General features: G+C 55.0%; 1 protein-coding gene across 19 annotated transcripts in view; it reads left to right on the top strand.

Annotated features, from left to right (window-relative positions):
* NCOR2 (nuclear receptor corepressor 2) overlaps positions 1-19,664 on the top strand; it is a 251,275-nt gene that overhangs the window by 196,363 nt on the left and 35,248 nt on the right. For all 19 annotated transcript variants that reach the window (XM_054082546.1, XM_054082556.1, XM_054082558.1 and 16 more), the window contains 4 exons: positions 4,870-5,012; positions 10,389-10,536; positions 13,213-13,768; positions 18,935-19,055. In XM_054082546.1, coding sequence (XP_053938521.1) covers positions 4,870-5,012; positions 10,389-10,536; positions 13,213-13,768; positions 18,935-19,055 — 968 coding nt within the window. The remainder of the gene's footprint in view (positions 1-4,869; positions 5,013-10,388; positions 10,537-13,212; positions 13,769-18,934; positions 19,056-19,664) is intronic.

The following is a 19,664-nucleotide window of genomic DNA, read 5'->3' on the forward strand; positions in this document are numbered from 1 at the left end:
GTACCCACACCTTTTTTGGTGGCACTGCCTCCCTCTGGACGGGTAGCATGGTGGGCATGAAAGCTGCTGGGGAGTTTCTCTGCAAGGTTCCTTGTTGTGAGGCATGTCAGAGACGCTGTCACGTCTGGCCACCAAAAGAGCATGTCAGGCTGGACCTGGCATTGCCTTCTCGAGGAAGAGTGAGCATCACCTGCCGCTGTGTTGAGAACATGTTGAGCCGGCTGCCTGCTTGGCGGTCCCTCCAGCAACACCCCCGGCACCTGTGGGGACGTGGGCTCGCTGCCTGCACACCGTCCCTTCTGTTTTCCTTGGCACGGCATCAGGAGCCCAGCACTCGGCTGGCTCTGCCACCCACTGGCTCCGCGGCCCTGGAGAAGTTACTCACCTTCCTTGTGCCTCCGTTCTCCCACGCACTGCAAACCACCCTGAGATCAGCAGGGGAAAGCAGCGCTGCCATGCACTAATTCTGCTCAGCGATGCCAATCACACTTTGGGGATGTCATGGGTGGTGTCATTGGCTCCATACAGCTGGTCTTTCTCTGGGATGGGGTTACAGCACCTTTTGGCTGTGCCATAGCGAGAACTGCCTCCGTCCCTGCCCTGAGGGGAGGATGTGTGGGTGTAAGAGGGGCTGGAGGATTGTACCAGGTACCATCCGGTGTAGAGGAATGAGATCACTTACATTTTCCCCTGTGACCTTGATCTGTTAATCCATCCACGCTCCTGCTAAGGAAGCCTTTTACGGGCTCCCTGTGCCCTCACCCTCTGCCCTGGGTGGAGCAGAGCAACCGTGTTGGAAAGCCTTGGAGCTGCTCCGGTAAAAACCTGCAGCTGCGGAGAGCCAAGGGGGTGCGAGCTGATGACCCTCACCCACCATGCTGCCCCTCTGGGTTTCTCCTCTGTGCTCCAAGATGCTGAGCATAAGCTACCGTGCTCTCCGGGCTTCTCTTCCTTCCAGCCTCTTCTTGCTGGTACCGAAGCAGAATCCTTGGTCCACACATGGGGAGACCGATGCCAAACCTCTCCCCATCCTTCCTCTGCCGGGGCGGGAGGTCCAGGCTGTGCCAGGGTGCCATGGCATCTGCTGGTGCACACCTCCCCAGAGAAAAGCGCCTTTGATTCACTTGAGAGTGGAGGAAACTATTAGCCAAGCTTTGTTTTCCTGGATCCCTCCCCCTGCCGCTGACATTCAGACAAGAGCGAGGGAGACAGAAAGTGAGAGAGGGAGGGCGGGAGCGAGTGCCAAGCAGCCGCACCCCTTGTCAGCTTGGGTCAGCGCCACGTTCGTTATTAATGCTCTGTCTGGAGGTCACATTCAGATAGAGCGAGCCCCAGGTCAGCCAGAGGAACAGATTAGAGCTCGCTCGCTGCTCCACCACATACCGACTGCACCGGCTCCTCATCCCCGGCTGGCAGGAGTGGAACTGCGGCGCGATCGGCTGCTCCTTTCTCTTCGTCTTTCTCCTGCCTTTTATTTTTTGTAATTATCATTATTTCTTGGCATCGTCGGGCATCTCCTGAAACTGCATAGCCTCCCTTTAGCCCCGAGCTGCCGGGCGAGGAGGTGAGGTAGGGGAGAAAATACCAGAGGCGCTTCCATCCACCCTAACAACTGCGTCTGCAGCCGGCCGGAAAGCTCCAACAAGCAGGAGGAGCGCAGAGGACACCGTTCGCTCGCCAGCCCCGCTGGAGGGAAGAGCTCTGGGACCAGAGCATGTGTTCCCAACTTCTGGCATTGGGGTCAGAGGTCTCCCGCCTGTGACCTGGTTTCCAGCCCTGGTGCCTGCTCACTCGCTGCTCTCGGCTGCCCATGGCTCTGAAATCCTCTCGTCCCCAGGATTTAAGGAACCGGCTTTGCTTTCTTCTCTGTCTCCGGCTGCTGCGAGGGAGCGAAAGCAAAATGCGTGGGGAGGGTGTGAGCGGAGCACTTGCAGCGCTTTGCAGCAGGCTGTTGTGCCCAGGGGGGCTTTGAAGAAGTGCCCCGACACCCGCATCCTTCCCAGCTTGCCCACTGCACGCTCCGGGCGTGCTCCCTGCCTGCCGGAGCTGGACCCGGAGCACGTAAGTCCAGCGGTGGGGTTCAGAGGATGGGGTGAAGCTCAGGGTTGCGTGTAGCTGCATGCCTGCGGGCAGCCCCTGCGTCCCCAGCCCCGGCCCCGAGCCAGCGTTAAGATCTGATAACTGAGTTAGTCATAGTTTCAGTTGTGCTGCGGAATGAAGGGCCGAGTGGTGCCGATGCCGAGGCGGGCTGGCGTGCCAGGGAGTGCGGGGCGGAGGCTGGAGGGGCACAGGGGCTGCTGTGCTGGCAGAGCTCTCCGAGCTGGGCTGCCTGGAGAGCCAAGGGCTTCCTGGCACATCTTGGGGTGTTTTGGCTGCTCTTTCCCTGAGCACGCAGAAAATTGCAGTGTGGGAAGCAGGTGTTGCTATTTTGCTTCCTCCTCGTGAGCCTGGTGTGGATGCAGCCACCTGCCCGCTCCTCCAGCTGAGTCCCCGTCCCCCAGCCCTGCGGTGGACAAGGAGCACAGTGAGCCTGGCAGGAGAAGGGGCAGCCGGGAGCTGCCATCACCCATGGCTGGCAAAGGTCACACCATGCTGGGGATCACTCGCGCGGGCAGCCGTCACCCCCCAGCACTCGGGCTCCTCTGTGCCGGGTCCCACTTCTCTCCGCCGGGTGGCATGGCATCTCACACACTGAAACACCGGAGCTCACAGTGCGCCACTGCCAGCGTTTGTGTTTTGGGGCTATGCTGGGGTGCAACAAACGGCTCCAGCCCCAGCTGTCACACTTGGTGTGGGGCCACCAGTGCGGCAGTGAGCAAAGGGGACTGAGGCGTTTGTTTGCTTTGGATGGCAGTGATGGGTTGTGACACAGGGGATGGGTTGTGACACAGGGGACCGTCCTGTTTTCCCTTGCAGCCTTCAGCAACTGGAGGGGAGGACTCCCACCCCGGCTCGTTATCTCTCGCAGTTGGTGGCCGGATGTCCTCTTTTTTTATTTATTATTATTTTGAAGAAGTCCCAGCCCACCAGCAGGGTGACAGAGGTCGTGGGTTTGGCTGGAGCAAGGCTGGGAGTTGCAGAGTTAAAGCTCAAACTTGTTTCTTGGCTGGCCAAGACCTTTTGTGGTGCTCAGTGCTTTGTGATGCCTGCCCCTTCCATGCAATTTGATAAGCCCTGGTGCTGGGAAGGGGCAGGATACCAGCACTGGCTGGCTGTTAACTCCTGCTGTGCTGGGTACTGCTGATTTCCTCCAGGACCTGGGAAACAGGGAAAGGTTTCATCTCTCCTGGGATGTGTGGTGCTGCCTGTTCGATACAGGCATACCCACAGCCCCCATGCCATGCCTTCATCTCGCCCAGGTGCATGGATCCCAGCTGGAGCTGCGTCCCTTGGGCCCCGATGGCTCATGGCTATGCTGAGATCAGTCCACCCCAGCGCGGTTGAAGCAGAGGTTGGGCTGGCCCTTAAGTCCAGGCTGGGGCTCAGAGGTGACACGTGGCTGAAGGCTGGCAGCGGGACCAGGCTGGGGCACAGCTGCCGTGGCTCCCAGGCACAAGCAGGGCTGTGACCAGGAGTTCTAACATGGGACTCGCTGTGGTCCTGAGCCTCACGGCATCAGAGCAAGCCATAGATGATGGAGATGCGTGGGCAGTGCCTCTTCCCAGGCTTCATGGTTGGTGGCGCAGAAAAGCTCTGAATGGAAAAGGAAGATGCTCTTAGCAGGTTCATTCCCTGCTGGTTTTCATCTTGAAGTCACCTTTTGTGATAATACCGTGCCCCTGGGGCTCATAGCCTCTCCATCCTGTGCCCTACACAAGGTACAGGAGAGGACCTGGGGAGCTGTTGGCCTGATAGTGGCATCACATGAGTGTCCAAGAGCTAGGCGGACTGGGACAACCCAGCTGGGCCAGCAGCATCCTGCAGGCCAGTGTCAGCTCCAGCCCTACCAGGCAGCACGGGAAGGACTTGCCACGCACCAGGAAGGATTGCAGGCTGTGGGGTTTTATTTGCCAGAAAGCCTGGATGGTCCTCACCCAGGTCTTCTCCAGGAGCCCACTGGCTGGTGCTCCTGCATGAGCTGGGGTATGCCCACTGTGACTGTCACCTCCAGCTGCGGGACCACGGATGCCCAAGCACCCCTGCAGAGACTGCAAGGACGCCGCAGGGTGTGGACTTGCTCCTTCCTCCTCCACTACCCTGTTGGGTTGCCCCAGCGCTGGCAGGAGCCTCGTGCTCGGGTGGCATTGGCTGGCCAGGATTGACAGCCCTTGGTGAGATGCTTGACCTGGGAAGCTGCTTTTGCTCATGAGCCTGTGATCAGCACTAATCCCCCAGCACCTCTTCCCAGCCTGGGACATCACCTGGGCTTCCTGGCCTGGTGCTGCCACCTACGCCTGGGCTCTTCCTCCCCATCCGTAGCAGGACTCCTTTCTCCAGCCCCTGGAACTGCCTTGTCACCTCAGTCAAAGTCGTCCCTGGGGCACAGGGGGGAGAGCCTTTGTTTCATGGTAGGGACTGGGAGCTGCTGCCCCAAGTTCTCCTGGGCTTGGCAATGCCTCCTGCAACCATCGCAGAGGGAAGGGAGCACCACTCACCCTCCTGACTGCCTGGTGGCTGGCTGAGACGTGGCTGTGGGACGTATTTTGTTCCAGATGCGGTCAGCATAGTGCCTTTTTTTCCCTTTGGAAAGACAAACAGGCTCTCGTAGGTCATTCCCCTGGCCTAGGAAGCCAGACGGGTGCTAGTGACCATATTGTTCCTGTGGAGTTTGGCTTGCACAGAGGGTGTTTCCCATCCTGTGTGGCTAATGCTGCCCTTGTGTGACTATATCTGGTCTTAAACTCTTCTTTTTTCCTTCTGTGACCACAGGTCTCCTTGAGCATGGGCGGAACTGGTCAGCCATTGCCAGGATGGTGGGCTCCAAGACTGTGTCACAGTGCAAAAACTTCTACTTCAACTACAAGAAGAGGCAGAACCTGGATGAGATCCTACAGCAGCACAAACTGAAAATGGTGAGAGCCACATCCCAGCCCACACCTGTAGATACTTCTCAGCAAGTGTTTGTGTGCTTCCCACAGCCAAGGGGGGGCTTTACCATCTTGGAGTGAAAGCTCTGGGGAGTGGGAAGCAGTGCAGGAAAAGGGTTGTTCCTCTGCCTGGCCGGGGAAGGTCTGGAGGAGGGGGAGCTGCTGCATGGGAGATGCCTGGGTGTCTGAAGCATGGGTGGTACGCAGAGAGATAAGAAGAAGCAGAAGGAGGAGTGGGGTTGTGGTGTGTTGGCTTGGATGTGAGCTCAGTCCTGGCTGCGCAGATCCTTTGAGGCTGACAATGTTGTGCTGTTCCACCCTGGGGAGCACAGAGCCTGGCTGGACCCTGCGGATCTGTGCCTTGCTGATATCACAGCTGCCTGGTCAACTGCTGGTTTGTCTCAAAGAAATGCAGAGGTTCAGGACAATGTGAGGAAAGGCCAGTCTCAGCACAGGTGTCAGTTGTCTTTGGGGCTACGAGCAGATGCGTACACCCCTCTGTGCCTCAGTTTACCTGTCAGAAGGAGCTGATGCTGCTTCTTTTCTGGCAATCGATGCAGGGTATGAATGGAGTGGGACTTGTTTGGTGTTCTGGAGATAGGATGGCCTGCTAAGAGCAACTAAGAATTATAATTATTTCATTTGTAGAGTATCCTGGGGTTTCCAGTTTCTGGCTAATAGAATTCACATGGCTAAACCCCCAAGGGGTGCTTTGAAAATGCAAAGGACAATGTTCAATGCAGGAATCTCTCCAAGCAAGCTATTACAACAAGAGTATAAAGAAAGACAGGAAAACATTCAATGACTCATCCAGGAATTTAATATCCTAGTCAGTCTATAGGAATGAGAGAAAGAGAAGACATCGGCGATTCTTTTTTATTAATTCTCTATGCACAGAGAAACTCCTGTGTTCCTATGTTTCACCGAATTGTTTTTAGAAACAAAGCAAACAAAATGTATAAAAGACCCCAAAACCAACATAAAGACTGGAATGAAATGTGCATCAAGTCCTTTGACTATAAAACGCTACATTATAAAGATATCATTGTTCATTACTGGGGAGAATCTGAAATAAGATCATGCGGCTTCGCTGGCAGTGAAGCCGGTGTATATTAATTTACTCTGCTTCCTAATGTTGCAGAAATTATATCACGGAAGTGTTTTTCTGCAAAACCACATTTTTCCCTGTATCCGTCCCTCCAAGGCAACCGCTAGACTTCTCCAGTCTAATTGCTCACTCTCACTTGCAGTTTATATCAGCATCATCATTTTATTTTTTGAGCATCGGAGGCTATGGGATTCGGTTGTGGAAAAGAACAATGAATGTTCAGCTGTTATTTATTGTGCTCTATTGTTTTGTGGCAACAGCAGATGCCAGAAAGCTGAATAAAATAAAAGAAAAACTGAGGTTAAATTGCCATAGGCCTTCCTTCCTGACTCCTAAATATATTCAAACCAAGCTTCCCAATCTCATCCTATACGCAGCAGTCAGCTGTGTCCTCTACAGAGGAGCCGCATGGCGAGACAGCATGGCATCACCCAGTTTTGTCATGACATCCCCATATTATTCTGTGACCTTGCCACCAACAGCGATCATTGATCATATCTGGGAAAACACAGTGGGTTCTGCTTTTCTCCCTCTTGTTTAATGAGAGTAAATTGAATTAGTCAATCTCATTAGTTTCCCAAATGAGGCTCATTACTATTGTAGCCTCCTCTTCTAGGTAGGTGTGACACTGGGTTTCAGCAGCGGGAAGGCGATTCAAGGAGCTGCAGGGACTGACAGGTGGCAGTGACCACTGTGGGATGGGAAGCAGAGTCTGACGAGATCCCTTTGTCCCCAAAACGTGGCCCAGCGTGGTGCGGAGCAGAATGTTGCTGTTCTGCCAGCTGGGATGGTGTTGGGAGGGATGGAGCCAGGTGTTTCAGCAGATCCTTGTCCTCTTGCATGCCGAACCCCATCTGGCCAGAGCCCAAGCTGCTCTGGGGACAGGGGGACCCACCCTCTGAGCATCCAGGGATCATTCAGCATTAGGATAGAGAAGGGTTTGGGTTACATCAGGCAAAAGCGTCTGGCACGGTGACTCTCCTGCCTCTTTAGAGCCCACATGGTCTACGTACTCCTATATGCTGTGTTTGGGGTTTTAATTTGAAGACGCATCCTTTCTCTGGAGATGTTCTCCCCTGGGGCAAAAGCACACAGTGGCTAGGGAGCCACACAAGGGCCCTCAGTAACGGAGCTCCATTCCCCCCTCTTCCCTGAGGTGCTCAGTGCTCATGAGACCCTTCTCCAGCCCATTCGAGGAGGTGAGTCCCACGGCAGCCCCTGCTCTGACAGGATTGGGTGCTGCAGATCCTCACCCTCCTCCCTCTTGCAAGCACCTCAGTGGATCGAGATGTTCCTGCACCATGGGACAGGCAGCCTGTTACAGCTGGGGTAGGGTCAGGCCACTTTGAGGCTTCGCTTTATCTGCCCTGCTGTGTGTTTTGGCTTGGTTTCACTGCCAAGCAGCTCAGATGTGTCCCAGGCATCCGCGTCACTTAGCCTTGACCTTCTGCACGCTGCACTCTCTAATCTCAGCATTTAAGGAAAGAGGGCATTGGGATACAGAGCGTCCTCAGAGCTGCTCTTTTTGTTAGCAGTTAGAGATTAGGCACTGTCTTTGCCAGGACCTCTTCGTGGTGTCATTTTCGCTTTTGTTTAGTGACTGCTTGGGATTGTTGTGGCTTGTGCAGTGAAGATGGTTGAGTTATCTCCTGGGCTGATGCTGGTCCTGCTGGGAGGATCAATCTTTTGGACCTCTCTGAGCAACATTTTTGCAGTTCCTTGCTTTTTTGGTGGTGCTGGCTTTACATAGCAAAGCTGCTCCAGGAGAACAGCCTGAGGGCCTCTTCTTCTGGAACGTGAACGAGGAGCCTGCCTTGCCTTGGTCTGAGGATGGGGAACCGAGACCCTCCTCAGCACGGTGGCAGAGGTCCTGCCTGCAGGGTCACCGCTCTGCCCCTTCCCATCACTACTGGCTGCTCCCACAGCAGAGTGTAGGAGTCACTCTGTGGTTAGACCTAGTGTTGGTGTGGTCTCAGAGACACGTCGTTATGTCACACCACTCTGGGACTACCTGGTCCTGCTTTTATGACAGGCAGATGCTGATGCTGATGGAGGCACCTGTGTTGATAGCGGATTTGGAAGCTATTTTGCTCTTGTGCCCTGTCAGGTGGTGAGTGTTAGGAGAGGCCAGATTTGCCAGGATGGCTGCTCTACCTGCAGGGCAGAAGGCTGGAGGAATGTCATACCCTGGGGATGGAGGCATCTCCAACTCCTCCTCCAGGACTGATAGTACAGGTGAACTTGAGCAGTGGAGGCTGATGTGATGGGGCTGGCTGGGGACCAGATGTCCAGGGGGACCACACAGAGGAGCAGCTACGGAGTGACCCCTCTGTCCTCACTGCGCGCAGTGTGTCTCCTTGGTGGTCTTGGCAAGGCAGACTGCTCAAGTGGCGCCAGGTCCTGGGTACTCCTGCAAAAATACCTGGTGGCAGGTAGAGAACAGAGACCTCATGGACCAGTACAGCACAAAACGGGCACCGAAGTGCCCATAGCAAATGGTCCTGGTACCTTCTCGTGGCCATGCTGGTAATTGCTTGGATGTTGTGACGATGGGTCACACCTGGTCCTACGCATGGCTCACAGGGACTCGTCCATGTCAGCTGCGGTCGTTAGGATCAGCCCTGTGGTTGCTTACAGAGGCAGAGCAGAGAGGAACTCTTTTCTGGGCAGAATGCCAGGAGCAAGACTGCACAAGGAGGCTGGAGCTGCTGGCATTGTAAGGGGTGAAGTGTTGGCCTGAATGTATGTCTAGATGTAGCCAGAATCTGCCGTCTGATTCGTATCGTCTTCCCTAAATGTTGGCAGTAGAGTCTGCCGGGAGGGGGATCCACAATGCCCCTGGGGCAGCTCACTGGTCCATGCTGCTGGCCCCTGAGCTCCTGCCAGCTGGGATGCTGAAGCGGAGACTTGTTCCCAGCAAATTCCCCAGCGAGGAGCCCACTTCTGCCCGCGGCTGAGTCACAGACCCGTGAGTAAGAGGCAGAAAAGTCTTTGCCATAGTAACGTCAGCGCTTTGTCAGTGCATTAGCATGATGGGGAACTGCTGCTTCAGACAGAAACGTGCGGTTGCTGAATCGCTGCCGTGGCAGAGGTGTGAATGCCGGCAGTGCCGGGGCATTGCTGCCGCCACTGGGACATGGCAAGGGCACCACGGAGCCCTGCCTTCCTCCTGCTGCCTCTCTGCACCTTCTCAGAGACCTCTCTCAAGTGCTTTTTTTCCCTCTCTCCTGCCAGTTTGATAAAAATAGATTTTGAGCAAGCAGTGTTTCCAAGCAAAAAGCAGTTTTATTTGTTTGTTTAATCTGGAAGTTTTTTAAAGGGTTGGAAAGTTGCAGGGGGGAGGAGAGGGAACCAGCTCTTCCCAGCACAGAGATCCAACAGCAAAGTTAACGTTTCCACCATGGCTTTATCTTTTCATCCATGTAAATAAACGTCCTACACACGTCATTCGTGTGGGGTTTGCAGGGAGAGCCGGAGATGATGGGCCTGTTCCTACTGGCAATATTTACTCAAGCAACAAGAGCAGGAAACAATAGCAAAGCCAAGACTTTTCCTTTAGTTTGGCAGAAGGGAGCAGCTCTCTGTGCCCTCATAGCTGCAGCACATGCCCTGGCAAGCAAGGACGGGGCTGTCCCAGGGCAGGACGGTGCATCTGGTAGCTCGTCTTTGAGATGCTGTGCTGCACGGAGTGTCCCCACTGGCAACAGCCTCCCCAGCACAGGAGTCAAAGTCCCTTGGCAGCACCTGCCATAGGGTTCATGAAAGCTAGTGTACAAAAACACGGTCTGGGCCATATCTGGGGCGTCAGTGTTGTTATCTGCAGATGAGCGTCAGGCTGTGGCCATGCACATTTGTGTAGCTGGAGCCAGGCCCTGGCAGTGTACAGGACGGACTTGTGTGATGAGCAGACGTGGGACCACAGGGCTCTTGCGCTGCTGGCTTTTGCGTGTGTGTCCCTTGTCCACGTGTCAGTGCCATCCTTCCCTCAGAGGCTCACTGCCACCTCGAGCTGGAGCTCTGCCTGGAGCTGCTCTGGCCATTGCATGGTGGTCAAAACTTTTGGCCAGGTGAGGCCATGCTGCCAGGCAGGTAGGTCCGGTCCTGAGGACTGATTTTTAGAAGGTGTACCCAGAGGAACTCTGGCAGTGCTAGGGCCCCTTCAAGGGCCCTCTTGGCCCTTCAAGATGGACCAGTGCTGTCTGCTCTCTGTCCTGCTGGGCTTTCCTTCTTACCATCCTCTGTCTCTTTCCCAGGAGAAAGAAAGGAACGCCAAGAGAAAGAAGAAAAAAGGCACCGCTGTTCAAAACGAAGAAGCTGCCTTCCCTCCCGTGGCCGAGGACGAGGAGATGGAGGTGTCGGGGACGAGCGGCAATGAGGAGGAGATGGCTGAGGAGGCGGAAGGTGAGGCAGGAGGGAGGCTGTGATGTGGGGGAAGCGCTCAGCTCTCCTGGCTTTGCACGGGTGGTTACGGTAGAGGCAACATACACGGCCACTACAGGGCTGCAAATGTCAGCGCTGGCAGGGGCTTGCATCTCTCACCCCAGTGACACACTGAGATGATGGCATTCCGCAACATGAGATGCTCATGCGGTTTTGAGTATGTCCGTATTTTACACTTGCAAGGAGTGCCCTGGATCGTTGCCCTCATCCCATGTCTGTCTGGAGAAGTGTTTATTTTGGGAAGGTTGTGCAACACAGGAGCTCTGTTGCCAGCAGCCTCTGCCACTGCCACCAGGCATCCGCGGGGGACATGGAGAGGCTTACGGCTGCCTTCGTGAACCGTAGGCTCCTCATTCCTTGCATCAAGGCTGCATGTAAAGGCCTCACCCAGGGCTTGGAGTGGTCCCAGCAGCTTCTCCTCACCCTGGAGGAGAGCAAGTCATTTGGTTTCCAATTTCCATCAGCAAACGCTCCCCAGAGCACCCGGCTTACTGGGGCTTGGCAAACTTCTGTGCTTTTCTAAACTGCATTTCCTGGTGTTTTCCCCAAAAGCTGGGTCCCTGTGCAGTCAGCAGGGCTGCCACCGCGGGCTCTTGAGGAGCTTAGCATGGACTCAAGGAGGGACAACCCCCTAAGGTTTGGGTGTGCCCGTCCCCGTCCCATTAGGGCATTGCTGCTGCTGCTGCCGGCAAAGGAAGGGGAAGCCGTGATCTCCCACCAGTGAGGCTAGTGAACCGTAGCAGGTCTTTTCCTCCTCCTTTCCCTTTTAAAGGCAGCGTTCTCCTCCCTCCCAGCTATACCAAAGAAAGGAAACAACTTGAAAGTGACAATTTTCACCTATTTATTGCTTAGAAAGCACGGCAGCAAATTTGGAGAAAATGTGCATAATTTTCCAACAATAGCCCCATTTGACTTTTGTCAAAGTAATTTAATAACTTAACCAGCACTGCTGGCACCATGCTGGTTCCTGGCCTTAGCACCCAGGCTAATGGGACTCGAAATGGGAAATCTTTTCAAGTCATTGTTGCAAGTGACTCATTACAAGGCAGATTCCAGGTAAATCTTTGTGTGAGGTGATACGTGACTCAGAGGCACAAAGTAAAAAGTAGTTATTGCTCTTTGTAAGAGTGCCTGAGAGGAAACAATGTATTCTTAAGATTAGAGACGGATCTCTTGACATGCTTCTGAGCCTTACGCTCCGAGCTTCATCTCGTATTCTGCTGCTGGGGTGGGCCACGGAGCTGAAGAAAGGCATAAGCAGATGGGGAAGGGATGTCAAGGGCACAGAAGTGCCAGGGTGATGTGATGCACAAGACGGATGCTGGCTCTGGGGTGACCTTTGGTGATGCTCGGACGATAGCCTGCGGTCAGGGAGCTGCGTGGCCAGGCAGAGAGGGAAGAGGCAAAGACTTGGTGTGGGAGTTATGGTGTAGACCACAGATTCAGCATCCAGAGGGAGTGTGCTGGAGCCTAGAGCTTGGTTGAGCCTGGGGCGAGCCACCGTTGGATGTCTCAACGTTGCATTCAGACTAGCTTCAAGTATCAGTCAGGGAGAGTTTGGCTGAGCACACCGTGTCCCTGGTGGGGGACAGGAGACCTCATTGCTTGATTGCAAGTGAGAAAAGGTTGGGGAAGGGTGAGATTGTTGATGAGGGTGGCACATTTTCGTGCCAAGGAAAGATGGATGTGCTCTGACGTACAACTCTTCAGACACGGTCCCGCTGTGCCACTCGTCTTGCTGGTGTTTGAAAGCTGTCCATGCTGCTAGGCAGAGAGACCTGTCAAGGAATGCACAGGAAGAAGGCATCAGGCATGTGTGTGAGAGCTGTGCCTGCTGGGGACGTGCTGAGGTGGGACCATGAAAGTCTCCTGGTGCTCCTGGCCCTGGCTGTGTTTGTCCAGCAAAGGTTTGGAGGGAACAACCCTCTCCCCAGTCATAGAAACAGTCTCTCAGCAGCACCTTCACCTGCAGGAGGGCACGGATGCTTGTGCTTCCAGCTCACGTCAAGCTGTTAGTGGCAGGTTTGAGAATGATTCTTTCCAGGTAATAATTAACCTGTCCCGCAGCACTGCCAGCGCTTTGCTTTCACCAGCCCTGACCTCTTTTCTTTTGCTACTGGCAGCTTAAATAACAACAAACATGTGCGGTGTTTTGGGATGGTCCCCAGCTGCCCTGGGGGTGGTAAAGCCAGGGACACAGGCAACATCAGTCAGTGAGCAGGGTGCCAGCGAGGTGCTGGCCTCAGGGGACCAGAGCTGATCCAGAGCTATGGGTGAGAGGATGAGGAGGGAACAAGTCCTGTCCTGCGGATTCAGCCAGCAGCCAGAGATTTCCCTTAAAATCCAGCTTCCCAGTTGCTTACTCTCCGTGGTCTCCAGGCTTTTGGATGTGTGGTTTTGCATTTGGATGGGGGTTAACAACAGTCATCATGCTGGGCAAGCAAAGAGGCCCCCAGAGCATCTGTCTGCTCAGCAGGCTCTGGATCCGGCGATCCCGGCACAGCTCTCCCAGCCCTGGGATCGTCTCCCCCTTGAAGGAATGAGGGCGTTCTCCTCCCATGGGAGGAGGCGGAGGCAGCGATATGGGAAGCGAGAATCTCGGGCTGATCCTTATTTTTATTTCTTCTCTTTTCTCAGCTGCAGTAAATAACAGCTCCGACACTGAGAGTATTCCCTCGCCAAGGCCTGAAACCAAAGAAGGAGGCGAAAACGGGGCCAAGGCACCACCTGGACCAGGAGGTGACTCCAGTGCCGAACCAGCAGTCAAGTTGGAAGAGGCTTCTACACCCCCTGACGCTCCCCCTGCTCTCCCCACGAACCCTGCTCCTGCTGCCAGCCCTCCACCAGAGGCAGCTCCCGAGCCGCCCAGCAGCGAGGAGAAAGCGCAGGAGGACCTGGTGGTGGACGTGGTGAAAACGGAGGAGGCAGAGGAGAAGGTAAGCGAAGAGCCCTGTAAGAGTGAGGTGAAGAAGGAGGAGAACAAAGACAGCCAGGAGAAGGACAAGGGGAATGACAAGAAGGCAGAGAGCAGTGTCAGCAGTGGAGGGACAGCGGGGACGGAGGGGACGCCCAAGGCTGAGAAGAAGGAGAGTCATAAAGGCACGAAAGGTCCCGGAGTGAACCCCGACAGTGACTCCAGTGCAACCTGCAGCGCGGACGAGATGGATGAACAGGATGCTGTGGACAAGAGCAGGTAGGAGCAAGGGAGAGAGGTGTGCAAGTGAATGGCCTAAGGGCCAGGTGAGCATCTCTGTTGTGTGCTGCAGCGCCCACATGCACTTTCATGAGCTCCTCCTCGGCAATATCAGCTCTCAGGTTCTTCCCCAGGAGAAGGAACGTGCACAGCTGTGTCCTTGTGTGGTCATGACCCTTTGGCCATCGGTTTGCCAAGGGGCCATGACGCAATGGGCAGTGCGATGTCCCGGTGTATGGGCTACTGGGCAATGGCTGCAGGCAAGGTGTTGAGGTGCAGAGCTGCTGTGCCTGCTGGTGGCAGCCCATATGGGTGATGCAACGGAGCAGGACATGCCCTCATGGGGTGGTGTGCCAGCATCCAGGGCTGGGAACAGCTTCTGACTGAATTGGCGCTGACGGGAGAGATGTGAATTCAGGGATATGTTCAAAGTGCAGAGAGGGGGCGAGTTGCTCCCTTGGCAGAGATGGTGCTTGGATTTCTAGGGGTGAATTATCCGTCCTGGCTGTAAAGGAAGGGGAACGGTGTGTGCTTGTGTGAGTTTTCCTGGGGCCATGCAACTAGATCTTCACTTGAGCCACTGCGGTCCCAAGCCCTCCACCCTCTCTGGGAGCTGGCAGCCCAGGGTACCTTTGACCCTTCATGGATGATTCTTGGGACAAGGAAGGGAAACACTGGCCTCTTCCTTTGAAAACCATCCTGCTCCCCTCCTGGCTTTTTCCACAGAGCAGTCCTCACCCAAGAGCCTCACAAATGGAGAGTTTCCTATTTTTTAAAGAATATGTATGAATACATGTGTCTTTGTAGTACCGATTTCTCTCATAACTTCTGTCTCCATCGATGCACGCTCCTGGGCCAGGTGGGAATCCTGAGTCCACCCTGCCATTGCACGTAGGGACAGCAGTCCCTCGCTGCCCCGAGGCTGGGCTAGGACTGGAGGCTGGTGTTCCACACCTCACATGCCTCCTGTGGGCATGCAGGGGGCAGTTTGGCAGCAAGATGGGTGCTGCCAGGCCGGGTGGGCTGCACGCTGCACTAGGGATGGGGCTCTTTAAAAAAGCAACGAAGCAAACCAGCAGGACAAGGCAGCCAGGAGCCACTGTGCATCCGCATCACCCCTCATGGCATTCACGCTTTCCTGCTGATGGATGCAGGAGCCAGTGGGTGAGTGCTGCTGGTGTGGGAACATCCTCTGTGCTGCCTGGCCACACTGGGAGAGCAGCTACTCTCACCGCCAAGCAGCTGGAAGCATGCAACTAGACAGTGCCGAGGGGTGGTGCAGATGCCGTTGGCTCCAACTTCATGGCAGGGCTGGGGCCTCTTGGCTGCAGTGCTCCTCTCCAGCAGTGGATGGAGTCCAGCGCTACCCCTCCCCACCCTCTTCTACTTCCCAGACGGGAGAAAACCTCCCAGCAAGGGAGAGTGAAGCCAGTGGAGCTGCACTCCTGAAGTTTAATATTAACCCAACTGAAGATAGGACAGCAGCGGCTTGTACCAAGCAAGTCATCTTGGAACAACTTTTTCATCCCCAGCTCCTTGCTGAGTCAGCGCCCATCTCACTTGTCAAACAGTTACCAGCTTCCAGGAATATAAAACATTAAACAGGCATCCTGCAGCTCTCGGGCCACTCCTCTCAGCCGGTGAAGCGCAGGTGGTAGCAGAGCTTGCTGCCGCAGGAATACTGAGCCAACACTGGCACCTGGTGCTGCCCAGCCTGGGAGCACCCATGGGGTCTGGCTGCAGCAAGATTGGAGTTTTCTGCACGGTCGTGCTCCTGGTGGTGACTCTGTGCCCTTCTTCAGTGTAATTTTGCTCCCTTGCATTTCCCATCAGCTGAGGGCTGCTCGCTCGCAGGCGTTTTCCGCAGCCGCGCTGCGGCAGCGTGACTTGCAATGAGCGGGACGAGGCAGCCAAGATGCCGCGTGAGCCACCCCATCACTGCATCACCCAATGTTCGCCCGCCCACCCAGTGCCGGCGGGGCGTGGGTGCTCTTCCCTGCACTTGTAAAAGCATCGAGCTGTCCGCCACATCTCCCAGCAGGGAACGGAGGGTGGCTGGGGTGTCCCCATGGCAGAGGGAAGGTGTGCAGGGTTGGTGTGAGACATAGGGGCAACCTTTTTTGGGTCCTCCTGCAGTTTGCGCTGGCAAGGACAAGCCCAGGATAAGGAGTCACAGCTTCAACTCATCAAAGCTGAAGGAGGCAGCTAATTGTCTATGGTTCCACGCAGCGTGTGCTGCAAGAGGGCTGCTGCTAGCGCTGTCAGTACTGTGGTTCAGCACAAGGTCACGCCAGATGGGAACGTACGAGGGAGGCCACGCACAGTCACCCACTGCAGCCCTGCGGCACACAGAGGAAACGCCTGCCCGCAAGCGTTGCACCAAGCCACCCCCATGCTGCTCTAGGTGCAAGGGCTGTGCGCGGCCAGCACCGTGGTTCTTCCGTGGCCCTGGCTTGGGGGAGCCCATTGGGGAGATCTGGTAGCCATTGCTTTTGCAGAACCACTGCGTGTGCAAGGAATTGCATTTGGCTTGGTCACATATCAGTGTGTTGGCTCACCTGGCAAAGAATCTGGTCCCTGTCTCCATGGTGGAAAGTGAAGGAGTATGGGGAACTCAAATGTCCTGATCTTCGTGCCTGGGAGGGACGTTTCCACACTGACAAGGCTCACATGTGCGTGAGTCAACCTCTTCCTGCTCAAATCCTTTTCCTGTGTTTGGGACCACTGGTTGGGTTTGAGAGGCCCCAGGTTGGCAGCTACGAGATTCTGAGGGTTGTTCAGCTGGTGCCTTCCAGAGCACAGCACCCAGCAGACAGCCCTGTGTCCGATGCAAGATCTGCTGAGAGAGACACAATAAATTAGGTTATTTGCATATTGATGAATTCAATACTGACTCTGGTTTCCTGAGCATCAAGATCCCTGAGGGCTTTAAGAGACCTGAGGATCTTAAGTGTGCTTAGAGGGATCTGCAGGCGGCTTAAATACGTCTCTGCAAGTGCCATGAGTGTATGGGGTGACTGTGAGGGCGGTTGCTTTGCCAGGGCGGGCAGGGCCCCGCTTGCTGATCAAGCTTCCCACTCTCTGGAAGATCAGGCTGTTCAGACATGGAATCACTGCTGAGGAGAGTGGTGCTGAGCCAGTACTGCATCTGCTGAGATCTGTCCCATGCCGCTAGTGAAGTGGAGCAGGGCCAGCACTGCTGGCTTGGTCACATCGTGGTGAGCACCAGGACCCATCTCAGCCCTGGGGTGATGCGTTACCAGCCTGGCAGCCCTGGCGTCGGGAGGGAAGTGGAGGAGAGGAGCTCTTTGCTGGCACTGGGAGCCAAGCTGGCTGGCAGCACTGGCTGCCCTGCCTCCCAGATGAGGCTTACCCAGAAAAAAAAAAAAGCCCTTTTTTAAAAATAATAACAAAGATTGGCTCCTTTTGGGCAAAATCAGAGCCCAAAGTGCCAGGGGAGTGGGACCAGGGCTGCAGAGCTTGCTGCAAGCACAGGCTTTCCCCAGCCTGGCAGCCCCAGAGGAGCAGAACCGCAGCTCAGCACAGTGCCAAAGTCTTGAGAGCAAGTGCTGCGTGCCCTTGTCCCCAGCCACACTTCAGCAGTGCCTGGGACACTGCACCCTGCCTGGAGCCCCGTATCCTCCCTAGTATGGCTTCACAACACCCCTGTGGCCCCACAGGTAGACATCATTGCAATTATTTGGGAGCAGCTCAGATTTGCTGCCCCTCACCTGGTCTCACCTGGGTGCCTCACCAGAGCACCCGGTCCCAATCTGGAGGTGGGTCCCCTTCCCCTCCGATGCCGAGCACTGCGCAGAGCAAGGACTGGGGCAGTCCCAGCACCACGATGAGTTTATTCCCTGCACATGGCCCCGCCACGCTTGTTTATTCATCCAAGGGTGAGCATGGGATGACCTTGAAATTTATAGGCTGAAGAGAGCAGTGAAATAACAGCTAAAATAAACAAATCAAACTATAAAGCTTGAAAACTATGAGCTGGCTTCAGCAAATTGAAGTCAGGAAGGAGGGAAAGTGGAGATGGCCTGAAAAGACATGGTCCCCAGGGTCTCAGCACAGGCTTAGGAGCTGGATACACTGAGGGTTTGACCCATGGACTTCACACATCTCCATCCCAATCCCATTTTGGTGGCAACAGGGAGATGCCCACCTCTCACTGCTGGCACAGGGCCTTGGTGCTGCTGTCTGGCTGTCTACCAGACAACTCAAACAGTCAAGGGGAAGAGCAAATGGAGAGTGTGCAGGGATGTAAATCCCATCCAGATTCAGTCTCCTCTCCTGTCTTTCAAGTGATCCAAGTGCCCAAGCCACCTGCACATGGTTGCTTGCCCAGGCTTTAGCACTTTGATAAAAGACAGTCCTTGATGAGCACCATGTGTGAGCTCCAGAGAGTGGCGTGATGCCCAAGTGAAGTATGAACTAGTCACCCTGCTTTGTAACTCCTGGCTCCGGCTCCATTCTCCAGTTCTCCCTTGGGTTTATTCTGGACAAGAACAGATTTGCTAGAAATAGTTAGCATAGGAGATGAGGGAAAGAGAACTTGAGAGCCTGTTAAGCTGGATGTAATGATCTTGTTTGAGCATACAGCCTCACAACAGTTGTCTTCTCTCAAAACCAGGATTTGAATTCCTTCCTGCTCTTTGCCTCCCTTCGGTCTCATTGTCCTATGGCAAAGCTGTCCCAGTTGCTAGCTGGGCAGTGCTGGGCTGGGTTGTGTTCCTCTCTGGGCCTGCCCCCCTAGACCAAAACAGTGCAGGGATGCCTGCAGCCCACCAAGGTCAAGATTGAGACACCTCCTCAGCAGCTACAGGTTCCCCATGCTCTGAGCAGTGTGGCAGATTTCCCTGCTTAGCAACCTCTTGGACAAACATCCTGGTGGTGGATGCTGAGATCTTTGGAGTGGTGGTTGCCATCTAAATGGGTTTGGGGCCAAGGTAGCACTTTGGGGCACTGGAAGCCCAAGCGCATGTTGCATTCAAGAGTCTGAAGTCCCAGCAACAAGCAGTGGTCAAACATGCTCCTCTCTAATGAAGAGGATGACCTCTAGGCTTGGCAGCATAAAACAGAGGGGTACAGGGAGTAAGGGAGCGGTGGGGCATGGAGCTTGTCCATGGCATTGCCTGGTTAATATGTGAGTTTTGTATCCAGGTTGCTGTCCCCCCGGCCAAGCCTGCTCAACACCACGAGTGATGCCAGGCTGAACTCCTCACCACAGAAGCCGCTGGACCTGAAGCAGCTGAAGCAGCGTGCTGCTGCCATCCCTCCCATTGTAAGTACCCCACCAGCGAGAGATGGGACTGGGGGCATGGTGGCTGCATGTGTCATGCCTGCTTCTCCATGCCTCCCCTGCGTGGCATGGGTGGGGGTTGCAGGGATGTGGTTAACCCTGCAGGTGGCCAAGCTCGTGGTCTGCAGAGCTATGCCTGGGTGGTACAAGATCCCCAGCAGAAGGTGCTCTCTGTGTGCAGTGTGTTCCCATTGCAGGAGCAACTCTGCCAACAATGTTTGGATATCCCTCGAGGTTTTTTATCAGAAAGTGGTGGGAGGTATGGGAAAAGCTTGTTCCCACATGACTGCTGCCTCCCATCACTTTAAAAAGCAACTGTGCACCTTCCCAGCCCTGTGCTTCTCCTCATCTCATGTTCTTGAAGGATATCATGGAAGAAGCATTTATACTCTTCCCCATCCAGAAGCTCTGCTTGGTCCCCCTTTTTGGCTCATCAGAAACTGTATACTGAAAGAACATGTATTGTCCAAGGCTGATGGTTTCTCCTGGTGCACTGGCTTGGACTGTGACAAAAAGCACCCTCATATCTCCAGGGTCAACACCAGAGGAGCAGCCACGCAGGGTGGACAGGAAGGAAGTCCCTGCGTTTGG

This window comes from Cuculus canorus, chromosome 17, assembly GCF_017976375.1.
Source record: "Cuculus canorus isolate bCucCan1 chromosome 17, bCucCan1.pri, whole genome shotgun sequence".
In the NCBI taxonomy this organism is placed as follows: Eukaryota; Metazoa; Chordata; class Aves; order Cuculiformes; family Cuculidae; genus Cuculus; species Cuculus canorus.